This window comes from Vigna angularis, chromosome 3, assembly GCF_016808095.1.
Source record: "Vigna angularis cultivar LongXiaoDou No.4 chromosome 3, ASM1680809v1, whole genome shotgun sequence".
In the NCBI taxonomy this organism is placed as follows: Eukaryota; Viridiplantae; Streptophyta; class Magnoliopsida; order Fabales; family Fabaceae; genus Vigna; species Vigna angularis.
The window spans coordinates 27,208,873-27,236,087 of NC_068972.1; the positions used below are offsets into that span (position 1 = coordinate 27,208,873).

Sequence of the window (27,215 nt, forward strand, 5' to 3'; positions counted from 1 at the left end):
AAATTGTTTCATACTATACTGGAAACACAATTTTAAAGCACCGCTAAGGTGCTGAAAGTGGCATATTCCTCGGCTAGTCCCCCCACCAAAAGGGATACAACTGCTATTCACCTCAAACCAAGAAATTTTACCACACCATGGATGTCATGTTTTATAGAAATCGGCCTTATTACCCGTATGCTGGCATTCAGAGGGAGAAGAGTTGTCCAAGTAAAGTGGTAGAATCCCAACTTTTGGGATTTGACCTAGCCGAATTGGCCTAATAATGCAGAGCTAATTAAGACTGCACCTGCAATAGCAAATGCAGAGCCAGCCAAGACTGCATCTGCAGAGAGGAAACTGCAGTAGCAAATGCAAAGGCAGCTGAGACTGCACTTGTAGCAAAGCCAACTAAAAACTACATTACATGCACTAGAAACTAAACCAACTAAAGCTAGAGAGGATTGCATCTCAGCAAAATCATGGCCCCAGCTACATGAGAAGACAACTGGACAACATACTTCAAGAAGAGAAGGAAGGGAGAAGAGTGTAGCACAACTCCCATGGCAAAGTAATGAATCCAACCAAGCTTCAAAAAATGAGTTTTCCTTAGGTAACATTGTTTCTAATCCTGAACTTAATCATGACGTTGACAATCCCGATTGAGAAATGCGTCCTACAGAAAATTGTCACGAGGTATAGGTCTTTTGTGGCATCTCTTGACAGCACACATATCCCAAGGAATGTTCAAGTGGCACTCCAACAACTAGAATGGGTAACCGCAACAGATGTCTAAAGTGGCACATGGTAGATCACCACTCTACCAGAAGGGAAGAAACCAATTGGATGCAAGTGGATATTCTCCTACAAATACAACGCTAATGGTAGTATAAACTGGTACAAAGCCCGATTGTGGCAAAAGGGTTTACCCAATCATATGGAGTGGACTACGAAGAGACTTTGCATAAGTGGCCAAACTCAATTCAATTTGGGTCATACTCTCTTTAACTGTAAATTTATTGGCCACTTTATCAACTAGACATCAAAAATGTCTTCCTAAACAGTGAACTAGTAGTCTTTTTGCAAAATTCCCCTAGGACTTGAATCATCCAAAACCTCAACCATGGTGCGCAAGCTCAGAAAATCTCTATATGGCCTTAAGCAATCACCGAGAGCATGGTTCAATGGATTGACTCAAGATGTCAAGGAAGACAGGTTCAAACACTCCATGGAAAGGAAGGTATTGTTTATGTTGATGTAGTTATCACAAGAAACGATATGATCAAATCAAGCATCTGAAGGGACTTTTGGCCAAGGAATTTGAAGTGAAGAACTTGGGTCAGCTCAAATATTTTATGGGGATGGAAATTGCTCGGACAAAAAATGTTATTTATGTATCACAATGGAAATACAAACTAAAATTACTTCAAGAAACCAACATGCTTGGGTGCAAGGCAGCCAATACTCCCATAGAACTGGAAAAGAGAGGTAAAGAAGAAAGTCCACAAGCTGATTAAGATAGATATCAAAACCTAGTTGGGAGGCTAATCTACCTAACTCATACTAGGCCTGGTATGTTGTGAGCTTGGCTAGTTGCTATACATCTAACCCAAATGAAGCCCACATGAAAAAACGGCAAACAGAATCCTCCAATACCTCAAAGGCACACCAGGTGGACTCTACCTCAAGAAGAACTCAAACAGAGGCATTGAAGTCTATACTGACTCGGATTGGGCAGGATGCCCCTCTGTTGTGTGGGGAAACTCCATGACTTGTAGAAGCAAGAAGCAATTGATGGTGACAAAGAGTAGTGAGCACCAGAATTCAAAGCTAAGGCTTATCTGTTAAGGAATCTGGCTTAAGAGGATGCTGGAGGAAATCAGAATTCCTATGAATTATATGAATTAGGCTATTAGGATATTATGTGACAACAAAGCTACTATAAGCATTGCAAAGATCCCAGTCCACCATGATATGACAAAGCATGTGGAGATTGACTAACACTTCATTAAAGGAAAAAGTGATAATGATATTATAAGTGTTGACCATGTTTCATCATTCAGACAAACAGCAGACATCCTGACAAAGGCTCTTCCAAGGAACACGTGAAAACATTAGATCCACTGTGAGTATGATAGAAATCTACCACCCAGATTGGGGGAGTGTTGGAGATCAGCAGATATCAATCAGAATCGTTCAATTCTGATTTGTACAGCCCATAATAAAACTTAACATAAATATGATTAGTTTTATTTCCTTATATATGTAGAGCATTTATTGGGAGAATTATTTCCCTGGTTTTCAGGGATAGATTAGTGTACAAAATTATTCCCTTGTATTCTATTTATACCATTTTTTGTATAGGCTTAATAGCTTCTTTTGTCCCCAGTTTTGCTCGATTGTGTCAATTTGATCCCTGATTTTAAAGAAGTGTCAATTTGATCCTCACTTATTAAATTTTGCATCAAAATTGTTCCTTCCGTTAAATAGAAACAAACGGCGTTAAAGATGGATGATCTGGCAGAAGATGTGGCATTTTGTAGATATATTTATGCTTACGTGTCAGAGAATGAGTGCAGAGATGGAATTTAGAATTGCATTTTGTATTTTCTCGGGCACCCAGAGAGAAACTGTGAAAGATTTAGACCTTCGGGTGAAGAAATATTATTCAAATGCAAAATCTTAAGCAAAACAGAGAAAAAATTTTCCACTTGTATGAAAGTCAACTTGAGAACTACAAGAGTTTTGCAGCTAAACACCACAGAAGCCATGATATACTCACTCGCACATTAACTTAAGAGAAAATCCAGTTTAATGGTTGGTATGGTATGTTCGGATAAGAGAATGAGATAATTCTAATGGAGGACACACAAAACCAGGGTTGCCACCGTCGTTGCAGCGAGCACCCAGAAGGAACAGCATGGTTCGAATTCCACATGGAGCTTCCCTCTGAATCAGAGCCATTCCAATTGGAGCAAGCAGTCTGCAGTCACGGCTTTTTCATGATGGCACCCAACCGCTGGGACCCTCTCTCCAAAACCCTAACTCGTTCACTCCTTCTCCACAACCCTTCTTCTTCTTCCTCTTCCCTCCTCGTTTCCATGTCCCAACGCTCTCAATCGCTCGCCGTTAGGGTTCATGTCGTCCATTCCATCTCTCCCCAACAACAGCGTCACATCACGGTACTCAACTCTGTAAGAAGTCGTTTCTTTTCGCGCTGCTCATTCTTAATTCGCTTCTTCTGTTGCGGTTGTAGGCTTGGATTTCCAGAATGTTGCGGCTGTGAGAGAGGGGTTTGGGGGTGGGGGTGGTGATAGGGTGTTGGAGGCAGAGTGGAGCAGAAAGGGGCAGAAAGGGAAGTGAGAGAGGTTTAATTATAATTAAAAGTAATTAAAAGAAAAACATTAATTCAAATTAATTATAATTAAAGAAAATACTAAACACGTCACCCTATATACAATTTAAAAATATCAGTCTTCTGCCAGGTCATCCATCCTTAACGCTGTTTGTTTCTATTTAACGGAAGGGACAATTTTGATGCAAAATTTAATAAATAAGGACCAAGTTGACACCTTTTTAAAACCAGAGACCAAATTGACATAATTGAACAAAACTGGGGACAAAAAAGGCTATTAAGCCTTTTGTATATTTCACAAATCAGAAAATATACATCATATTTTCCTCAAATGCTTTAAGGAAAACATAGGAGGATGCTAAATTACAATTGAAGGTGTCTTATGTGCAGAATAAAGGAGAAAAAATGTTGTATTTGGAGGGGGTGCAAGAAATTTCTTGGCTTCAAAATGGGAAAAGGCCTCTAACATCATCAGCTGAGGTGCTTTACCCTTTGCCAAGGAGAAAATGTTTAGGGCAAGATTATTAAACAATAGTGTTAATTTGTAAGCTCAGTTTTCTGCTCACACAGGCAAATTGAACTGAAATGATTTTGGAATCAAATCTCAATACTAAGATAAACTCATGCGGGAGCATATAAAACTGTTAAAAAGTACAAATTCATGTCCAAGTTAGCAAGTCACCTCCATACCCATTTAGAGCGTTGCAACACCCTACCACTCCTCCAAAGATCGTTGGGTCACAGAAGCGGCACATTTTGACCCCAATTCATATTGGCAGCTAGCTGTTTCACTCATGGCAACATCTTGCTAGTTCTGGACATGACTGTCACTTGAAGGGAGTGCAACTGTCTTTACATGTCACAGCACAGAAACGCTCAAGAATACTGTTTATGGCAAGAACAGCTGGATGGAGAGAATAGAGATAGGAAAGACTATAGTATCACCACCAGAAGGTTGGATATATTTGAGGGGTGGGATGGTGAGAAATAGTTAGGCAAAAAGGGGTTTTAGGAATTCTCCCATTGTTATATTCAATTTCTTTTGTTGAAATTCTCTCGAGAATTATGTTTACAGAGGTCAACCACTGGGAAAAAGAAGTATATATAGTCTAAAACATATAATTTCCAGTTTCTACAACATCATAGCAATATATATTAAATCACTTACTTATGTACTCTATGGACTGTTACCTTTTTATGAAAGCACCTCTCCTTTCTTTCTTTTCTCTTTTGGCGAAATTTAGTTAAGGCTGCTTCCCTTTGAGAAGTCTTGTTTTGATCTCCTCTGTTGGCACTTCTACTTCCACTAGCATCGCCACTGCCACTATTCCCAGGGAGTCCATTGTTGCTTTCCATGTTTGTTCCTCCAGCATTAACTGCTGTGCTGCCCCCATTTTGGCCATTGCTTCCATTGTTGCTTCCTGAAACACTTCTATTGATACTGAGGTTTCCAACATTACCTTCAACTAGCACTTCTACCACATTTGATGAACCACAATGTGGAGTAGCAGCAGTAGCCAATTTCTTTGCAGATTCAGCATCATGATCAGGTGGCAGCTGGTGCATGTCATCAGTACAGTTATTGTTTTCATAATGGAGATGGAAGTCTGGAGCAGCAGAATCTCTATGTCTGTCTACTTTAGGTAGTGCCAGCATTGTTGCTGCTTTATCTTCAGTGTTATGTAAGATGACTTGTTGAGATTTACAGACAAGGTTGTTTTTTATAGGCTGGAAAGCGGATGTTTGGTACAAACATTTGGTTGAAGCCACTGCTAGCTCACTTATAACTGCAGATTTAGCATAAGCATTATTAGTAGTGGAACCCATATCAATGTTATTGCTAGCACCATTTGAATTTTGGTTAGGAAGATTGCCGCTTGAATGAGATTGAATATCATGAGATGAATCTTTCTTTGTAACTTCTAAGCTATTATTATAGGGAGAATTGCTTCCAACACATCCAGTGGGAGATTTCTTAGCGTTAGAGGCTGCATTGTACCTGTAGCAAACGAGTTTTAACAGTTAAACAGTTAGTTATCCACCTTAAAATGAATTCAGAACAACAAAAAAATAAACAGTAACATAGTATCATTATACCTTGAGAAAGCAGACTGATCAGAACGTCTTAAGACATTCCTATCATCCTGAATTGTAATACCAGTATCTTTAACTCCTCTAGGCCTCTTTAAACTAAGGTCAAGAGATGGCAATTCTTCATCATTATTAGTACCTTTATTTTCACTATCTGAGGACTTCAGCCTTTTATTTAAGGCTTCAAATTCTCCACTATGCATCTGATAATCAGAACTGCTAGTAATGGCTTCAGACAATGATAAACCTTTGCACCTTAGCTTGATTGATTGATTTTCACAATTAAGGTCCAGTGATTTAGAGGGGGCGGCATCAGGTGCATTGCTATGTTTAGAACCTGCAGTTTTGACTGGAACCCCATTGATATAGTTGACCATGAAGTCAATATCTCTATTGAGTCAACTTTCATCTCTTCCAGGGAAAAGAATTAAATACGATAAATCATCCCAAAATAAAGGTACACTCATATACAAGCATGGGCAATACAAACATGAATGCATGAACAGCCTGCGACCCACACTTAGGGAATCAACTCTCACCATCTCTTTCACATTGTCTAGGGAAAAATAAAATAAATCTTCCCAAAAGAAATGTACATGCATATTACATAATCTGCAACAAGTCATGAATGCATGTATGAACAGCTGGCAACCCACACTTAGGGGAGAGGTTACGCATATTAATTGAATGAGATCAATACGTATGAAATGTAATAAGAAAAAAACTAACCTATACACCCTTTTTTATTAGCAAAAGACAATCAAGTACCCACAATAAAGGGTCTAGAACTTGAGTTTTTCTCATAGCTGGTTCCTAAATGAATGTCACCTACAGGGAATTTAACCTATATTCTAAAGAATCATGTGCTACGAAAAAGGGTACCCAAGGCAAACCCGAAAGCAGAACAACATAATGAAAACAACGAAGAGAATATTAAATCCAATGCTAGGGAAGAAATTTTTTTCTACAAATCCCTAAGCAAGATAGGACATACAATTAATGCCATGAAAAGATTCACTCAACAACACATCATAAAATTGACATTATCGTCAAACACATACAATTTGGTTGACTGTAAGTGAGAAAGTTAAAGCAGTGACATGAAGATCAAGACACTTCGGCCTTACCAAGTTGTTCCTTCTGTTCTGAACACTCCTTTGCACCTAGGGAAGCCACCTTGTTCCCACCGAGTTCAGCATTGGAGTGAACAACTTGAGCACAAGTACTGTCAGGGCACTCAGCTATTTGATCCCACTGAGAGACAGGTTTGGGACTATCAACTTCTACAGCACGTTTGGTCCATGAGCTCTGCATAAGAAGAAAACAAAGAACTTGTCAAGTAGCTCTTGGTTACAGGAATTAGAACATGACCTCCACTCAATAACACTGTCTCAGTTAGTCCCATCTAAGTACGCTGACAATTTTCTGTGGTGTTTGCTGTTTAACTGTTTACTTCACTAATATATTTGAATTTAGTGATGTTTTAATGAATGACAAGTAAAATTATGAAGGTTTCTAGCCCTTTACTTTTTCACAAACTAACAAGTGAAAACAGCATCTCATGCAAGTCTCATATAACACAACAAGCAGAATCACAGGAAAAAAAAAACAGAGAGAAATGCAAAATTAGGTGTATTATACAATTATCAGAAAGTACTAACGAGAGCACAATTCCTCCAGAGTTACAACTATATTAGAGGTTTCCCTCCTCTCTCCAAGTCACACAATGTCTTCCTACTCTCCCATTCCCACCTCTTTCCCTATATTCACTCCTGTAAAAGAATTCTCACTCCCCTGCTGCCAGATTGGCATTCTTTCTTTAGACTAGACAAGGCACATAACGGGCCTCGTGAGATAGTAGCAACTACATAAACCACTTATTTTGCATTAAATTAGTGAAACACAATGCGCTACACTTCCTACTCAATGTAAAAAGATTTTTTACAACATTACAATTCGTAAAATATAAAACTTTCAAATTAACAGGTTGCGTTCAAAGTAAACCATTCATTTGAGTATGTGTGACAGTTATATTTAAGGAGAAATAATCAACTTTCTGATGTACATGGCTGTAAGATTAATTACACCCTGGCGTAGGTGGTTTACATGTAGATACAAAATCAACATGATACTATACTGTGAGGGTGTAAGTGGCTAAGGTTAGGCAGTTCAATCTAATTTAAGACCCAACACCATGAAACTTAGTCGAGTTGGGTCAATTGACTAAATTGGTCATATATTTTTCAAATTTGAAACAAAAAATCATAAAAGAAACGACATTTATGTACCCAAAATTAGAAAAAGCACATTACTTAAAGTATAAGTCCAATTGTCAACATCACAAGATCTTACACGTACCCTGAATAGCATAATACATGTCCCAAACAACATTAACAATTAATTTACTATTAATGTCAAAACCATGATGGTCATTATGCATTTTAGGAATTTTTTCCTAACTATAATTTTAGGTTAGGTTGCTTTTGTCTCCTCTGATATTGTATACAAGAGAAACTCTCGTGGACGACTAATTTCTGAATTGTCCCTAACTCGGGAACAAAGATGCCCTTGCCAGGAGTAGCTTCAGAAAGATGACTAATTTTTGGAGTTGACCTTGACTCGTGGAACACCTTCTCTATCTACTACTCCTACCATTACTTCTGCAAAACTCAACTGAAAAACTATTTAACTTGGTCTTCTTCCATGGAGTTATGGTTTCTTGGTCAAGGATATCATGATCATCTTGAACAAGATGTTTCCACTATATTTGATGAAGAAATATCTAAGTGGCAAAAGCTTAACTTTCAATTATGCATTGTCCTATGGCAAGGTCTTAGAAATTGCGAGACCTTACAAAACTTGCTCCTCTTTTTGGAAAAAGATAGGAGATATTTTTACTAATGATGTACAACATCTCTTTGATGCAACTCAAAGGGTGACTTCCCTCAAACAAGCCAATCACGATATGGTCGCTCACATAGGAAAGGCTCGTGCTACTGTAGAAGAGTTAAAGAATTTCTCTGCAGCTGATTCTTTAGAAGGTATCAACAAGAAGCTTGATAAGTTTTACATGGTCCTCATTCTAAGAAGGTCGTACTTAGATTTTGATCATGTTCGTGATCAAATTTTAGCTAGTGATCAAGTCCCATTAATGGACAACTTAGTTACTCGACTTCTTCGGGTGCCTACATTAGTAAACGACGAGAATTCAATTGATGGTATTGAAACATCAGCTATGGTAGCACCACAAGGAAGAGGAGGCAGAAGTAACTGAGGAGGACGTGGTGGTCGTAGTATGTGTCCTCAATGCACATATTGTAAGAAACTAGGCCATACCCAAGAGAAATGTAATGCATTACATGGCTATCTAGACAAAGTTGCTCAAGTTTCTAAATCTGATCATCTAGAATCCAGAATTTCAAATGAAGAGTACCAAGAATTTTTAAGGTACAAGTTTGGAAAATCTTCTAATCTTAGCCAATCCTCCTCCATGTCAAATGTGTCAACTGCCTACATATCCAATATGTGGAAGGTCATAGTCTATGGATTCTTGACACAGGTGCCTCAGACCATATCTTTGGTAACATTCCTTCATTTTCTTCCATGTTCTCTTCGAAAATTCCTCATTTTATTACTGTTGTCAATGGATCCAAAGTGGCATATCAGGGAATTGGCAAACTTTCCTTATCTCCTTCACTAAATTTAAATTATGTTTTGTATATTTCTTATTGTCCTTACAATTTAATCTCCTTGACCCAATTGACTTGTTGCTTCAATTGTTCTATAACCATTACTGCTAATTCCTTTGTTATACAAGAACATGGTATGGGTCGTCTAATTGGAGAAGGACATGAGTCTCAAGGACTTTATTTCTTAAAACCTAGTTCTTCAGTTTCATGTTTTACAACTTCATTCCCAAAACTTTTGCATGATTGTTTAGTACACCCAAGTTTGTCCAAGTGGAAGATGATGGTTCAAGTCTCAAAAACATTTAAGTCTTACATTGAGTCTTGTCAGTTAGGAAATAATGTTAGATCTTCCTATCCTAAAAGGTATGAGAGACAATGTATTTTTCCTTTTTCAACAATTCACTTTGATATTTGGGGACCAAGTCATGTTACTTCGTTTGGTTTTAATTATTTTGTAACCATCATGGATGAACTCTCTAGATGTACTTGGGTTTATTTAATGAAAGAATGCTCTGAACTTTTGTCCATATTTATGTCCTTTTTTAATGAGATTAAGAACCAATTTGGGAAGACAATGAAAATCCTCAAAAGTGATAATGCTAAGGAATATTTCTTTGGAACATTTTCTTCATTCTTATCTTCCCAAGGAATTTTACATCAGTTAAAATGTCCCCGCACTCCACAACAAAGTGGTATTACAGAGAGAAAGAATAGACATCTTATTGAAACTGCACGCTCCCTCATGTTGAATATAATATTCATGTCTCATCATTAAGGCAATGCTCATTGTCTGTTTCCTAATCAATAGGGTACCTTCTTCCTCTCTTGAGAATAAAGTTCCCCACTCTATCATTTTTCCAAACAACACTCAATATCGTGTCTCCCCACATGGGTGTACTTTTTTTGTTCATAATGTTTCTCTCTGCAAAAGCTATTAAGTGTGTTTTCTTGGGATACTCTCATGTTCAAAAAGGTATAAATGTTATTCTCCCTCCACCAAGAAATATTATATGTTTGTTGATGTCACATTCTTTGAGGATACACCTATTTCTTGTTGTCTATGGAGGATCGTTCATCTGCTCAACAAAATGTTTCCCCTACCATCATGTGATCCCTTGGTTATTCCTGTTACTTTACCTCAAACTCAATGCAAATGACATTGTTCCTCCACCTCTTCTCACATATCAGCGTCGGACACGATCTCAAACTCAGACCACTGAAGATTCTCAAGACTTAGATACTCCTCCATCAGATTTCCTCACCATGGATCCTTCATCCTCCTCACCTTCTCTTGACTCAAATGATAATTGTCCATTGCTCTTCAGAAAGGTATTTGCTCTACTCGTAATCCATATCTTATTCATAAGTTTTTGAGTTATCATTGTTTGTCTTCTCCATATTTCTCTTTTGCTTCTGTTTATCTTCCATTAAGGTTCCTAATAATGTTCATGATGCACTTGGTCATCCTAGATGGTGCTAAGCCGTGGTTGATGAAATGTAGTCACTTGAACACAATGGCAATTGGGACCTTGTCCCTTCCACCTGGTAAGAAGGTTGTTGGTTGTAGATGAGTCTATGCTATTAAAGTTGGTCCTACTGGTACAATTGATCCTCTCAAAGCTCGTCTAGTAGCTAAGGAATACACTCAAGTTTATGGCCTTCACAATTGTGATACTTTTTCTCCTGTGGCTAAAACCAGTACGGTTCGTATTTTCCTTGCTATGGCTGTCATTCGTCAATGGCCCCTTTACCAGTTGATCATTAAAAATGTTTTTCTTCATGGTGATCTAGAAGATGAGATATACATGGCACCAGAGAGTCAGTGACGTCCCGTTTGGCCCATATTTGAGTAGATCTGAGTTTTTCAGTTCTTATCCTTTTCTCGGTGTGACCCTCACGCCATCGTTGTCTCGGAAAAAGTCACCAGAGACACCTGATTGTGTTCTACGTGATGTCTAAAGTAAAAATTATTCCTTTGGGTCCTAATGACCTACCAAATATAGGAGGTACATGTTGGTTGGATGGTCAGAATTTCTTACAATGGGAGCCAGGAGGACCAGGACCAAACGACACTCATTTTCCAAATTGGGACAATGAAGATTCACTAATTATGACTTGGATGTGGCAATCCATGATTCCTGAGATAAGTATAAATTATGTTTCATTCTTCTGCAAAAGAAATATGGGATGATTTATAGAGTACTTTTTCATTAAAAAAGGACCTTGCTGCAAACTATGACATTGAAAGCAGGATATTTAATACAAAACTGGGCTTCCTTTCTGTATCAGAATATCACAGAATCCTAAATGGACTTTGGATGGAATTCGATCAAAACCAAACAATTAAGATGTGTAAAACAGATGTTGTCGCACTTGCTGAATTCATTGAAAAGGGAAGAATCTTTATCCATGGCCTAAATCATGAGTACGGCCTAATCTAGGTACAGATTTTTGGAAGAGAAAAATTACCATCCCTATCAGAAGTTTTTTTTATGGTAAGAGGAGAAGAAACTCAGAGAACTGTCATGCATTATGGGGGGATCTCCAACACAGACTCTGCCATGACAACCGGAAAGGAAGTCCATAAGGGAACAAAAGCTGGGGGAAAGTCGTTTGAAAAAGGCACTCATAGGGACTATTGTTCATATTGTAAAAGATTTGGACATACCAAGGAAACATGCTTCAAACTCCATGAAAGAAAGAATGTTCTCGAGCGCATGGGAAACAACAAAGGGTCTACTCAAAGATGGATAAATCATACTATCTCAGAACAGGAAGCCACCAACACAATCTAGTCCTTCACCACCACCAGATCTTGATATGAAAGCTTATAAGGAGGAACTCGAGTGCTTGAAAGCAATGGTTGAATCAATGAGTAAGCCCTCTGGATCATGTACTCTATCTACAAAAGGTAAGATTTGTCTCAATATTGTTGGTCATGTGTCTCAAGGTATTTGGATCCTTGATTCGAGTGCAACTGATCATATGACACTTTTAGTGTGTCCTTCGACTCATGGTAAAAGAAATAAAGAACAACTTATTACAGTTGCGAATGGTCAGGGTGATAGAGTATGGAAGGTTTATGAGAGGAGAAAGAAGAGTTAGGGGGGGGGGGGGGGGGGGGGGGGGGGGGGTGGGTAACCGGGAAGTATTTTAGAAGCCTAACTGTTATAGTTACAGTTAGTGGGAGCGGGAATAAGCTCATATAAATAGAGTTGATGTACTTCTGTTTCGAGTTAGCTTGGAATTCTTTTGTAAAGACAGGAACAATATCATGTGGAGGGGGATTAGGCTCCCTAACGGTTATTATACGTGTACATTGATTGAATAGCAATACAAAAATTCTTTCTTTGTGCCATCAGAGTTCTTGTTGTGTGTGTACTTGGAGTTCGATAGGTTTCATATTCAGAAACCTATCACATGGTATACCTATATGCGGCTCTGGGAATATAATTTTGGACTCATCTATTGTATTGAAAGATATTTTACATGTCCCTATGCAAACACTCACAAAGGATTTAAATTGTTCAGTAACATTTTTTCCAACTTATTGTGTTTTACAGGACCTTGTCACGGGGAAGACAATTTTAACAGCTAAGTAGCAAAGTGGGTTGTATTTTTTAGAGTTTGATGACCAAAGCAACACAAAAATCATGAGTTAACAAGCTACATCTGAGACGTGGACAAATTCCGAAATATGGTCACATCATCAAAGGCTTGGGCATCCTTCATTTAGTCTTATCAAGTCCTTGTTTCCCAGTTGTTTACCAAGGAGTATGTTGAGTCTTTTAATTGTGATATTTGTCAATTGTCAAAACACTATCATGCATCTTATCCTATTAGTAATAAAAAAAGTATTTCTCGATTTGATTTAATTCACTCTGATGTTTGGGGTCCTGTCATAGATAGATTTTATTTCCAGAGCCAAATGCCTAAGAAAAATTTGAGAGAACCTAAATCTTTGGTATAAATCTGCTGCGTAGGGAGCTCTAATGCCTCAGTTCACCCGTCTTTTGTGAAAGACTAGAATAATCTTCTTTTGTTGGTTTTAAATAAGACATCATGGAGATGTAAATCAGCAACTGGTTGTGTAATGGGTGATTTTACAAAGAGAAAACAGCAATAAGGGTTGCTAAGATGAAAGTGCAGCAATGAAGGATTGCACCCTCTTGAAGATAAAATGGCAATGAAGACTGCAAGGGGTAAAAAAGACACCGGGGAAAAAACTTAGCTTTTTGATGCCATGTGAAAAAATGTATAGGCAGTAAGAAATGATCATGGGATACTTTTCTGGATATGAAAAAAAAACAAACATTCGTATTTATAGGAAAAATGAAATCCCAATAAAAGGAAATAAATCTCGAGAAATAAAACTCTTAATCCCAATCCCTTAATTTTAGGGACCTATTACAAACAAATCTATATTTATTATTCAATCAATCTATATATCTATATTGTTTAATATTTACACTCATATTTCAACAAGTATGAATTGACAAATAAAAATAAAAGAGATCCGTGAAATCTAACTTTACCCTTAAGATCCATGCATGCGTGATTTTCAAAAAATACTGAATTTATACCTGAGTGCCACTACCATTGTCACTTCCATCCCCATTATCCAGGCCTACACTTCCATTATCATCTTCGTCGTTGCTCCCAGAATTATTCTCAGACTTCTCAAGACTCTTTGATTTAACAGACTTCTGTGTTTGCGTTCCACTTTCACTGCCACTCCCGCTAGACTGCAATTCTCATAATTGAGAAAGTAAACAAAGGCCCACATCATATGAAATAGACAATTTTAAGCATGAAATAAAGTATCACAAATCTTACATTGACATTGAGAAAAAATCCATGGACATTTATTTAATAATAATAATAATACTAATGGTAGTAGTAATAATCAGTAACTCTCGCGTTTACATCAATCCTACCATAGTATTTTTAGCCCATAGATTTAGCAAAGGCAACAGACTGCTTGTATCTTCATACATATTATTGGCCATAAAGAAAAGGAAATAAAAAATATAGCGTGAGGAAAGAAAAATTCAAATCAGCTTACACTGTGACATCTTCTCCAAACGTGCTGCCACAGGTTTTTGAGCTCATTCTTCCGAATGGGTTTGACTAGAAAGTCAACGGCACCCTTTGACAAACACTTAAAGACTAAACCCATAGAATCAAGAGATGACATCACTGCAGACCAATTTCATTAGAAGCCATAGAAAAGAGTAGCTCTTTTACGGCATGTGATGAGAAAAAGAAATGCTTCAAACAAAACATATACAAGCACTTGGAAAAACTTACTAACTACTGGAATATTTCTCCGAGTTTTGTGGCCCATAATCTTGTACAGAAGACCAATGCCTGATAAACCAGGCATTGCCACTTCAGTTAAAATGAGATCAATATGATTGGTTAAATCCTCCAATATCTTCCAAGCTTGCAATCCGTTAGCTGCTTCAATAACTGGAAAAAAAAAACAAAAACACATTAAGCTCTCATGTAACAGTATTACACTCGTCACAGAATTATATTAAAAATTATTAGTCAATCGATACATAAGAGCTTGCTTTACAATAATTAAACATAACAACAGAAACTGAACTCTTCAAAACTAAAGTCAGGCAGGCTTTACATGCTTGCTTGGCCTATATTGTAAAGGAGTCTAATAGAGCACCTCCATATTTAGGGGCAACCAGGTCCTTTCCCTGTAGCTGTTTCTACTTTACCATGAATAAAATCGGGACCATAGTTGTATAATAAAATAATCCTGTGCGTGACAACAGATTGCTTTTATGCCATATACTTACAGGAACTAGGATATAAATTTTCAATATAATTATATATTTATTTTGTTGTAATTTGAGATAATATCTTTAAAATCTTCCTAATTAGAGGAAATAGTTACATAATCTTTTATTTTATTTTATTTTTCCTAGTTTCTCTATTTCCCTTTTTAGGAGAAAAAGATTATTACAAATAGAGGGTATGAGAATGTATCTTTATGATTTGAGAATAATAAAATAAGTCTTATTTTAAACTTGGTGTCAAAGCTCCTCATCTTGGGGCTCGATTCCGCTACAACAAGTTGTACCGTCGTTGCTGTCCGACAACAGCCCCTGCCGCCGTCGCCGGTTGGGGTCATTGATAGGGCAGAAAGGTGCGCCCAACACCGGCGATCACAACGCTGAAAGTCGCTCCGTGAGAGGAGCCTCCATGCGCCGCAACAGACAGGGTCGTCGGAGCCTCCTGAGTCTATTCCTAGGGTCGGTGACGACTTGTTTTGGCTATATTTGAGTAGATCTGAGTTTTAAGTTTTGCTCTTTTTTCTCTGTGTGATTCACTCGCCACAGAAGAGTCGCCGGAGCCTCCTGAGTCTGTTTTTAGGGTTGGTGACGACCCGTTTGGCCTATATTTGAGTAGATTTGAGTTTTAAGTTCTGCTCCTTTTTTTCTCGGTGTGACTCATACCCCGTCATCGTCTTGGAGACTCTTGGTTGCGTTCTACGGGATGTTTGAAGTAAAAATTACTCCTTTGAAAACAATGGATGAATCAATGAGTAAGTCCTTTGGATCATGTACTCTGTCCATAAAAGGTAAGATTTGTCTCAATATTATTGATCATGTGTCTCAAGGTATTTGGATCCTTGATTCGGGTGCAACTGATCATATGACACCTTTCAGTGTGTCCTTCGACTCATATGGTAAAAGAAATAAAAAACAACTTATTACAGAATGTCCATAAAAGGTAAGATTTGTCTCAATATTATTGATCATGTGTCTCAAGGTATTTGGATCCTTGATTCGGGTGCAACTAATCATATGACACCTTTCAGTGTGTCCTTCGACTCATATGGTAAAAGAAATAAAAAACAACTTATTACAGAATGGTCAGGGTATACCTATATGCGGCTCTGGGAATATAATTTTGGACTCATCTATTGTATTAAAGGATGTTTTACATGTTCCTCAATTAGCTAATAGTCCTATCTATGTGCAAAAACTCATAAAGGATTTAAATTGTTCAGTAACATTTTTTCCAACTTATTGTGTTTTTCAGGACCTTGCCACGGGGAAGACAATTTTAACTGCTAAGGAGCAGAGTGGGTTGTATTTTTTAGTGTTTAATGACCGAAGCAACACAAAAATCATGAGTCAACAAGCTACGTCTCAGGGCAAAATCTCAAATTTGGTTACATCATCAAAGGCTTGGGCATCCTTCATTTAATCTTATCAAGTCCTTGTTTCCCCACTTGTTTACCAAAGAGTATGTTGAGTCTTTTAAATGTGATATTTGTCAATTGTCAAAACATCATCATGCATCTTATCCTATTAGTCACAAAAAGAGTATTTCTCCATTTGATTTAACTTACTCTGATGTTTGGAGTCCTGTCATAGATTCTATTTCCGGGGCCAAATGGTTTGATACCTTTATTGACGATTGTACCTATTAGATGTTAAGATGTGTGTTTCTGTTAATTGGGCTCAACTTCTTGAAATAACTAGAGCTCTTCTTTTTCAAATGTCTGTTCCAAAATATTATTGGGGAGAAGTTGTGTTAACTGCCACATATCTCATCAATAGGTTATCCACTCGTATCTTAAATGGCATTAGTCCTATAGAGTCTTTATTGTCTTTTCTTCCTTCTTGTTCCCTACTAACGAGTCTACCTAGTCGGGTCTTTGGATGTGTTGTTTTTGTTCACTCTCATCATCCAAATCGTGGTAAATTAGATCCCAGAGCTCTTAAATGTGTCTTTATTGGGTATCCTTCTAATAAAAAAGGGTACAAATGTTATCATCCTCAGAGTCGTCGCGTCTTTATCACCATGGATGTCACCTTTCATGAAACAATCCTTTTATGTTAGTCCACCACTTCAGGGGGAGAAAGCACTTGAAGTGGATGAACTCTCCTTCTTGTCATTACCATGTTTGTCCGTGCAGGATGCCCAAGACTTGAGCAATGAAGCTACCATAGTCCACAGTGAGGAAGAAGAGGAAGAAGACAGATTTTTTGGCAAAAAATATGAAAGAGAACAACTCACTTCGACTCTCGAGCAAGAAAATTTGTCTACTCCGGAGGTGAGGATCCCTGAAGATATCAATGAGGAGGTAAGTATTACTGAGGATTTACCCGTAAGTATTATTGAGGATTTACCCATTGCATTGAGAAAGGGAAGAAGATCATGTGCTAAATATCCTATTTCTCAGTATGTTTGCACTAACAATCTCTCTGATAAACACAGAAGTTTTATTGCTGCCATTGATGCCACAAAAATTCTTACTTCAATCCAGGAGGCCATGAAACTTGAACATTGGAATCAAGCCATGAAAGAAGAGATGAATGCATTAGAAAGAAATTCAACTTGGGAGATTGTTGATAAGCCAAGAGCCAAGAAGGCAGTAGGGTGAAACAAAAGGCAGATGGTACAACAGAAAGATATAAAGCTAGATTGGTGGCAAAAGGATATACCCAAACATATGGGATTAATTATGAAGAGACATTTGCCCCAATGCATAAGATGAATACAGTTCGAGTTATTCTCGCTTTGGCTGCCCATTTTGGATGGGACTTACACCAGCTGGATGTGAAGAATGCCTTTCTTCATGGAAATCTACATGACGAAGTGTACATGGAGATTCCCCCAGGTTTTGAAGTGAAAAATGAAAGAAACAAGGTATGCCTCTTGAAGAAAGCACTTTATGGTCTTAAGCAATCCCCTAGAGCATGGTTTGAAAGATTTAGAAAAGCAATGGTTTCCTTGGGATACAGACAAAGCCAAGGAGATCATACTCTATTCATAAAGAACTCTTCTACAGGTAAACTCACTCTATTGCTTGTCTATGTGGATGATATGATTATTGGAGGAGATGATGAAACAGAAAAATTGGCATTAAAAGAAAAATTGGGAGCTCTATTTGAAATGAAAGACCTAGGAAAACTCAAATATTTTCTTGGAATAGAGGTTGCCTACTCCAAGAACGGAATTTTCATCTCCCAAAGAAAATATGTACTTGATCTCCTCAAAGAAACAGGAAAGTTGGGATGTACAACCTCAACAGTTCGTATAGAACAGAATCATAGAATAGGAAATGAAGAAAGTGCTCCTGTAGAAAAGGCCCAATATCAGAGATTGGTGGGAAAATTGATTTATCTATCACACACAAGACCAGACATTGCTTATGCAGTTAGTGTAGTGAGCCAATTTATGCATGATCCAAGAGAGAGACACACAAGCAGTTGACAAAATTCTCCAATACTTGAAGTCAAGTCCAGGAAAGGGGCTATTATTCAAAAGAGAAGACACATTGACTATGAAAATATATACTGATGTTGACTATGCAGGTTCTATTACTGACAGAAAATCTACTTCTGGGTATTGTGTGTTTCTTGGAGATAGTCTCGTAACATGGAGAAGCAAAAAGCAAGATAGAGTATCTCGTTCTAGTGCAGAAGCTGAATTTCGAGCCCTTGCTCAAAGAATGTGTGAAGGACTCTAGATGAAAATCATTTTGGATGATCTTAAAGTCAAAGTGGAAAACCCGGTGCAACTACACTGTGACAATAAGTCTGCTGTGAGCATAGCCCATAATCCAGTACAGCATGACAGAACCAAACACATTGAAATTGACAGACATTTCATCAAAGATAGTCTTGACAGAGGCTTTGTAATTACAACTCGTGTTCCTACAGAACTTCAAATAGCAGATATTTTTACAAAAGGGCTTCCTCCAGGTAGATTTCAAGATCTTGTAGGCAAGTTGGGAATGATTGATATTCATTTACCAACTTGAGGGGGAGTGTTGTAATTTAAGATAATATCTTTAGAATCTTCCTAATTAGAGGAAATAGATACATAATCTTTTATTTTATTTTATTTTTCCTAGTTTTCCTAGTTTCCCTATTTTCCTTTTTAGGAGAACTAGATTATTACAAATAGAGGGTATGAGAATGTATTTTTTATGATTTGAGAATAATAAAATAAGTCTTATTTATTTTTTATGATTATTTACATTCGCAGGGTCCATATAAAAAATTAGTATTTAGAATAATGTGATCAAAGTTACTGTGTAAAACTGGTTGTTATCATTATTTTTGTTGAAATATAATGTATTTTCTAGTAGGCTTTTTAGTGTGGGCTTTTTAGGAGCCTTATGTTTTTCCGTTTTTATGTTGATCAACTATCCCTTAAATAAGGTAGTATGTGTATTAGGGTGAAGAAGACAATAATAATAAAATATTTTCAGTTTCTCTCTCAATTCTAAGTTGGTATCGAGAGCCAGCTAGGTTTAGCAGTCATCGGTTATCATAAATTGGATGCATCGTGTTCCTTTATTTGTCAGAAATTATAGTAGAGATGAGTGTTCCCAACCTTCTAGTTCTTGTCCAGCCCAGGAACAAGATGACGATGCTAAGCGTCTATGGAAATATCTTACAAAGATAATAACTGCACGTGGTTCTGGTGGTGGAAATTAAGAAATTAAATGCAAATTTTGTGATTTAACATTTAACAGATCTTACATTAGAGTGAGGGAACACTTGTTGAAAATTTTGAGAAGGGGATTGAAGCTTGTGAAAAGGTAACAAATGCCAAACTCAACAATTCAAGATGTTGGACAATGAGGCTACATTGAAGAAGTTAAAAACAAAATTTGTTTCCTCAACCCAGTATCCTCACCAATGGATACAAAACAATGGTAATGTTGATCCGAAAAGGAGAAAAACTATAGATGTTGTGTTTAATATGCAAGGTCGAAAGCAACTTGATTATGAAATTGGTAGAATCATTTAATCTGCAAGATTGTCATTTCATCTAGCATGAAATCCTTGTTATAGGAAAGTATTTTCTTATGCAACCAACCTCCTAGTTGTAATAAATTAAGGGCAATATTACTTCAAAAAGAGAGAACTCATGTAGAGGTGATTTTACAACCAATTAAAAAACTCATGGAGCCTCTTCAAGATATGATTTGATTATATTAAATAGAAAGACATAATATGATTTGATCGGAAAATAACTTACTAAATATTTCTCACTATTAAATATTGATTTTGTTGCCTAGTATTTATCTCTTCATTATAAATAAGAGAACATATGTATATACACATGAATTCATTATAAATAAGAGAACATACGTATATACACATGGAGCCTCTTCAAGATATGATTTGATTATATTAAATAGGAAGACATAATATGATTTGATCGGAAAATATCTTACTAAATATTTCTCACTATTAAATATTGATTTTGTTTCCTAGTATTGTATCTCTTCATTATAAATAAGAGAACATATGTATATACACATGAATTCATTATAAATAAGAGAACATGTGTATATACACATGAATTCATTATAAATAAGAGTACATAGGTATATACACATGAATACATTATATTTCTTCTCAATTTCTCTCTTCTCAACATGCTACCAAAGTGTTTGCCTAGTGAACCCACCATCTTTAAAAGAATTTTTTTAAGAAACCCTTCTATCCCATTAAAAGGTTTGTTCATTGGTCCTAATAGCCTAAATATGATATGACTTAAAAGGAATATCTTACCAAAATATTTCTTATTGTTGGAGATCCTACATGGTCATCTAGAGATATAATCAACACGTAACGTAACGTCACGGACGACTTCTCTCTGATCAGCTTCCAACGCGTGTTTGTCACAAGTCACCTTCCCAATGTCAGAATCATAATGTGTCGCTGTCGTTTGTCTCGCTGGACCAAAAGAAAAAAATATTTTTTGTTTCAGCATTGTTCCTTAGCCTCTTTCATAATGTGTTTAGCTTTACATATTGTAGCAGCTGTGATGTTCCTGATGGCTTGTGTCATTTATTTACAAGTCAACAGGAGAGTCAGTGCTATTAGTTGGTTAGCACCAAGGAATTTCAACACCAAAGTCATAGGTTGAAGGTTCCTCATGGCATGAGGGGAGTCTATTTCTACCAAGATTCAGAATCTTAGTCAAACAATTTCACCAGTCCCTTGTCAAATATGTTTTTGGATGCTTTGATGAATAAAGGAGACCATTATGATCTTCCACCTTCACGATTTGTCATCAGCGCGTCGTTATTTCCGTCATTCGCCATGAGGGGAGTATCTTTCAACCACTACAGGCCCCATCAGTCACTAATGGCAATTTAATCCCTGTAGTTTGTCATTTTGTAGTTTGTCGCTTTTAGCCACTACAAGCCCCATCCTTATGGCAGTTTAGTCCCTGTAGTATGTTTTTGTCCACTGCAGGCTCCATCCTTACTTGATGGCAATTTAGTCCCTGCAGGCTCCATCAATTAGTGATGGCAATTTAGTCCCTGCAAGTCCCATCAGTCAGTGATGGAAATGTAATCCCTGCAGTGAGGGGGAGTATGTTCCAGCCACTAGTTAGAGGCCCTAACTAGTCAGAGATGACGGTCCCTGCTTTCAGCCACTGCAGGCCCCAATTAGTCAAAGATGACAGTCCCTGCAGTTTTGTCGCTTTCAGCCACTGTAGGCCCCAACTAGTCAGAGATAGCAGTCCCTGCATTTTTGTCGCTTTTAGCCATGCAGGCTCCATCCTTACTTGATGGCAATCCAGTCTCTAAAGTTTGTCGTTGTCTACCACTCATCATTCACTTTTGATGGAAATCAACTTTGTCAAAGTCATCCTATGTTCATGGTGCTAGATGAAGTTTCGTGGTTGTCCAATATTATTCTCCATAAGCTTATGAGGAGTCTCTTTGGTTACGCTGGTTTATGAGTCCAATTTGGTTTATAGACATTCTCTCTTGATGGTCTGAAGCATATGTACATCTTATCGAAGCCAAAGTTACCACGTTTATTTCCTCAACATTTTAGACATGTTGATTTTGTTGGACTGAGTTTATTTATTCCAAGCTTGGCAGATACAATTTGTATGCTCCAGCTTGAGGGCGAGTGTTAGAATATTTATCCTATTTATCATGATTATATTGTGTCTAGGACTATCTTATTTATCATGATTATATTGTGTCTAAGTTACCCTGTTTATCATGATTATATTATGTCTAGGTTACCCTGTTTATCATGATTATATTGTGTCTAGGTTACCCTGTTTATCATGATTATATTGTGTCTAAGGTTACCCTAATTATCATGTACTCTTGTATCAATTTATTTTTTTAAATAGAAGATTATGAAAGAGATCAATCAAGCCCTCTAGAATTATTTTACAGTTTAATTCTCAAGTCCTTAAAAATCAATATTGCAAAGTTGAGTTAAACTTAATAGATATTGATTTTGCTTGCTACTATTTTATTTCTTCATCTTTATAAATAAGAATACTTCTATGTGTACTCAATACACATAATCCATTATATTCCTTCCCAATTTCTCTCTTAACAAAATGGTAGTAAAGTGGCACCATACTCCATGACCAATTTTATCACTAATCCTTTCAAAAAGAGCCTAAAGGGTGGGTGTGAACATTGTTACTCATGGACAAAGTGATCCACAAAGATCTCTAATTAGTTTCGTGATTGTCACATTGTGTGGACCTAACAAAAAAGTAGTTACAAATCCAACTCTTAAAAAGTGAATTTAGGCCTAACTCAACCTTATAAAATCAACTAGTAAGGTGAGGTCTACACTCACTTAAATAATATAATTCAATCATAGTTCTAGTCAACGTAGGATCTCTATCACACCCCCTCATGTCACGACAAGACATCTCAAGCATGAAAGTAGAAATTTGTGACGTGTCAAATAGAATGTGGCACAATAGGCCAACAAACCTGCTAGGATTACTTAAGACTGAAAATATGAGAAAAAGAGCATAAGAGATTATTGATCCTTTGTTATTCACATAAGAAAAATTCACCAGGAACATCTAGCTAAGAGCGCATAGGTACAACATATAGCAGTTTTCCAACACAGATGCTAACTACCTACATTAAATACATATTCTAACTTATATTTAGTACATATTTTAACAGGATTAAACCCACACTTTCTTATATGCATCTTAAAAGTGAATTTTAAACCTAACTAAATCTCATAAAACTAACTAATAAGGTGAGCTTGCATCCATGTCTATAATATATTTTGACCATATCCATAGTCAATGTAGGAAATCCAACACTAACCAATTTTTTAAAACTCTTATAATACCTAAGTGTGTACTAGTAACACACTTTTTCTGTAATCTCTCTTTTTACTAATGTGAATTCACAACTCAACAGTTTGACATTTTGACTTTGATAGGGTCCTATGTTAAGAAATACTGCACTGCTTAATTTGCTCATGGACCCAAAATATAAATAGCTTATAACAATTGTCCTGTCGATTAAGTAACTTCAATGCCAAGGAAATATAAAAATTTACCAAGGATTTTAGTTTGGAACTAACATGAGAGGAATTGTTTAGGGTGGAGAATACCACGTTGATGCATGTTATGACAATATCATCCACATAAACAATGATATAAATGCATCCTTGAAGAAAATGACACTAGAAAAAAGCACAATGGTTAGCTGAAATGCAAATCATACACTTGAGATTGAAACTGAAAAATATATTTCTAGAGGGCTTAATTGATCCTCTCACACTCCTCTATTTATAATAAAGAACTTATACAAAAGTACATGGAAAATTAAGGGACTGCACTAGACACCTAGGTGCAGAACTAGGTACTATTATAGATACAACTCATAAAGACTAGCACACTACACCCTAAGTAGGCTTAATGATGATACATAGATGTAATTATTCTAACACATACGAAAAAGCTACAAAGTAGTACATAAGGAGTCAAACCAAATTTGAAGGGACTACTCAAGTCCATATAGGGGCATATGAAGCTAACAAATCATAGAAGAGGACTCCCGCAAAGCAATTATAAGGATGTTTATACCAAGTTGAAACAAGGAAAAACAAAGAATAACGACCATGTAAACCATGTAATAGGAGTCTAACAAAAGCCATTTGGCCACAAGAGAGAAAGCATCAATGTAGTCCTACAAGTGTTGAGTATTGTTGGAGGTTCCACATTGAGTAGAGATATGGCCGGATTAGTGTATGATAGTTGCAAACCTTACCTTAAAAATCAATTTTGTGACATTTAGTCATACCTAAAACTCACTTCTTAAGATAGTATCACATCTTATTCTACGAGTGTTTGTTGGATCCATAGTGTCACATCTTATTCTAGCAATGTTTGTTGGGTCCATAGTGTCACCCACTATTAGGTTCACAATCAAACTATTTACAAATATCTAGTCTCACACTTAAGATGTCCAATCGTCGACATAAGAGAGTGTGTTGAAAATCCAATGTTAACTAGAGATATACCCAAATTTAGTATATAAGCAGGTACAAACTTCACTTCAAAAATTGATTTTGTAAGATCAAGCTAGGCCTAAATCTACTTTGTAAAGTGGTATCAAAGCCTAGTTCATCTCAATGACCAACTTAATCGAATACGATATGGAACAAGTGTCGAAAGTCTTTCTGATAAAAGTTTCATACAAGTGTCTCATTATGATACCGCAACACAAGTAATAGTCACCGGTACGGTACTCGTGATTAAGAAATGTTCTAACTCAAAAGATAATGTATCAATGTGGAAGGGACTTAAACATAAGGGGCAATTGTTGGAGTTCAAATATGAGTTGAGGTCTTGCATTGTGTAGAAATGGGAAAGTTGAGTAACACATAAATGAGAAAGACCAACATCATATAACCCTAAAGTTTTAGGTTGAAGGTAGAGTAAAGTTCTATTGTACTGTTGACTCGTGACTCATTGGTGAAGATCTCTCCATTGTGTAATCCCTTCATAATTGTCCAACAACTGGTTTTTGAACTTGTCCTGACAAAATTTGGTGAGTCTATCATGTCATTTGCTATTGAACTACTCACAAATATTTGGTCTCATGTTTGAGAAGCTCTGTTCTTAGTGTGAAGTTATGTATTGAAGATGTCACATTAACTAAAGATATAATCAAATTATAGATAGAAGTGAGTACAAACCTGACCTTAAAAGTTGATTTTGAATGGATCATTAACCAATTTTTAGATATTAAAAGTTAAACATTTACACACATGAACAATCATCATATTAGCAGGACAAAGGTAATAATACGTCTACTATTTTTAGCATGCACTCGTATGTACAGCTAATAAACATACAAAAGAAGATAAGCAACATAAAATTATACAAATCAAACAGGAGTTGTTAAAAGGTTGGTGCTCAGACCTAACCAAATTATTAAAGGATTTAATTATAATCAGATAACTAACCTTCATAACTACAATTGCGAAGCAGTGCAGTGACAACATGACGAGTAGAGTCATCAATCTCCACAAGCAAAACCTTAAGGGATCTAATATGCAAAAATCTCTCCCAACATATTATTGCCCCTTGAGGCTGTGGAATATGCTGCTGAGCAGAGGACTCCACAGTCCCCTCCTGTCCAGCCTTAACTCCCTCAGCTAATCCATTGCATTTCACTTCATCACCCTCGCATAACTCGTGTTCCCCGCCAGCAATCTTCTTCCCATCTCGTAAGCGCTGACTCAGTTCTTTCAGCTCTTTGCTGTCACCATCGACACTCATCTGGACAACCCTTGTCATCCAGAATGCCCAAATTTACAGTGAATATAACCCGTCCTCATCCAAAGAAAAACAGCACACATCCAACAATCTCCACGAACCCCAACCCAAATGCAACTGCAAATCACTAGATATGCAGTTAAAAAATATATATACAACGAATACAAGAAAGACTAGCAAATGCCTTGACCAAATATCCACAGCGCTCTCAAACAAAACCCTTTCTACAACAACTCTAACCCTAATGGCGTACAATCACTTTCTTAGACCATTCACTTCAAATTCAACACAAAATTATTCAAAACTAACGATGGATCCTGCAAGAAGTGCTTCAATTTTTCTTCGTAAGTATCTTCCAAACCCTAACTAAGCTGAAGAACTTACTGAGGCCTTCCGTGATTTAATTTACTGAAAATTCAAAACTTCAGAGCAGTAACCGTACACACACAAGATCGTTGCTCAAACATGAACATCCAGAACCAGAAACGACGCATCGTATTCTTCGTGCTAAATCGCTGACACTGTCAAAAACGAATAGATTTGAAAATAGAAAGAAGAAGAAGATATCCTCATTCCAAATCAAAAATTTCAAAAAATAAAACGAGGATTACCAGGTGAGAAACTTCACAAATCGCCATTATGGAGTCATTACACAAAAGATTGGAATTACGTCATTACGTCATAATAATAACAATAATAATAAAAATGAAACCGCTGTTAAACCTTAAAGCGAAATTAGGATAAACAATTTATCCAAAATAAAGTTATCCATAAATGGGGAAAAAGTCTTGAAGGTGGATCGTGTTCTATTGTGAAGATGAAACGAGATTGACCAATATGAAAGGACGGTGGAGAAGCAGATAACGCCGACGTTAAGTTTAGAGGAGAAGGAAAAAGAAAGATATTGGGTGGGTTGGAAGCGCGATGACCGCGGTTGATGACGTGGACGAAGGGAAGGTGTGGAATGTTCGCGAACTGCCACGTGGCGAAGATATTTCCAAGTCTGCATGTTTTTGCAGACGCGACTCTGCTGACGTGGATCAAATCAAAAGCCTGGTGGTCGAGAACGAACAAGGCTAAGAGAAGATCTTCAAGATTTGAAAAAGGACACGTGGCATAATCTCGCTTCACAGGATTCTGGCTTTAAGTGCAAAGTCACAACTTCACCGAATTTGTGTCAACATAAAATGACGGTAATGACCTTAGAGATTCGTACATAAAATTAAAAATTTAGTTAAATTATGATTTCTATTGTTGATTAAGTCCGCAATATAAAAACATTACTTTCCGCTCATTAATCTACCCAATCTATAGAAGTTATTGCATATCAATGTGATTTAAACAAAATTATATTTTTAATCTATTTTAAATTCAAACTTCATAGATTAATAAATATGAATAAAAAATATATTTATATTAAATATTATTAATAAAGTTAAATAATAATTAGATATATTATATCTATCCAAATAAAGAACTGAAATATTTATAATTTAATTTGTCTGAGATGACGTCGTTCCTAT

General features: G+C 36.7%; 1 protein-coding gene across 6 annotated transcripts in view; it reads right to left on the reverse strand.

Annotated features, from left to right (window-relative positions):
- LOC108320232 (two-component response regulator-like APRR7) overlaps nucleotides 1-26,583 on the reverse strand; it is a 41,437-nt gene extending 14,854 nt beyond the window's left edge. The window contains exons 1-9 of one of the 6 annotated variants that reach the window (XR_008248125.1): nucleotides 26,304-26,583; nucleotides 25,380-26,213; nucleotides 14,425-14,586; nucleotides 14,180-14,313; nucleotides 13,698-13,859; nucleotides 6,553-6,733; nucleotides 5,432-5,774; nucleotides 4,526-5,333; nucleotides 4,025-4,184 (exon numbers count right to left, since the gene is read on the reverse strand). Coding sequence is in view for 4 of the 6 variants with exons in the window: in XM_052875584.1 (XP_052731544.1) it covers nucleotides 4,526-5,333; nucleotides 5,432-5,774; nucleotides 6,553-6,733; nucleotides 13,698-13,859; nucleotides 14,180-14,313; nucleotides 14,425-14,586; nucleotides 25,380-25,713 (2,124 nt within the window). In the remaining 2 variants the exon portion in view is untranslated. Of the gene's footprint in view, nucleotides 1-4,016; nucleotides 4,185-4,525; nucleotides 5,334-5,431; nucleotides 5,775-6,552; nucleotides 6,734-13,697; nucleotides 13,860-14,179; nucleotides 14,314-14,424; nucleotides 14,587-25,379; nucleotides 26,214-26,303 lie in introns of all 6 variants that reach the window. The other 5 variants (XR_008248124.1, XM_052875584.1, XM_052875583.1 and 2 more) reach the window with 5 other exon arrangements.
- Nucleotides 26,584-27,215: the final 632 nt, after the last annotated feature.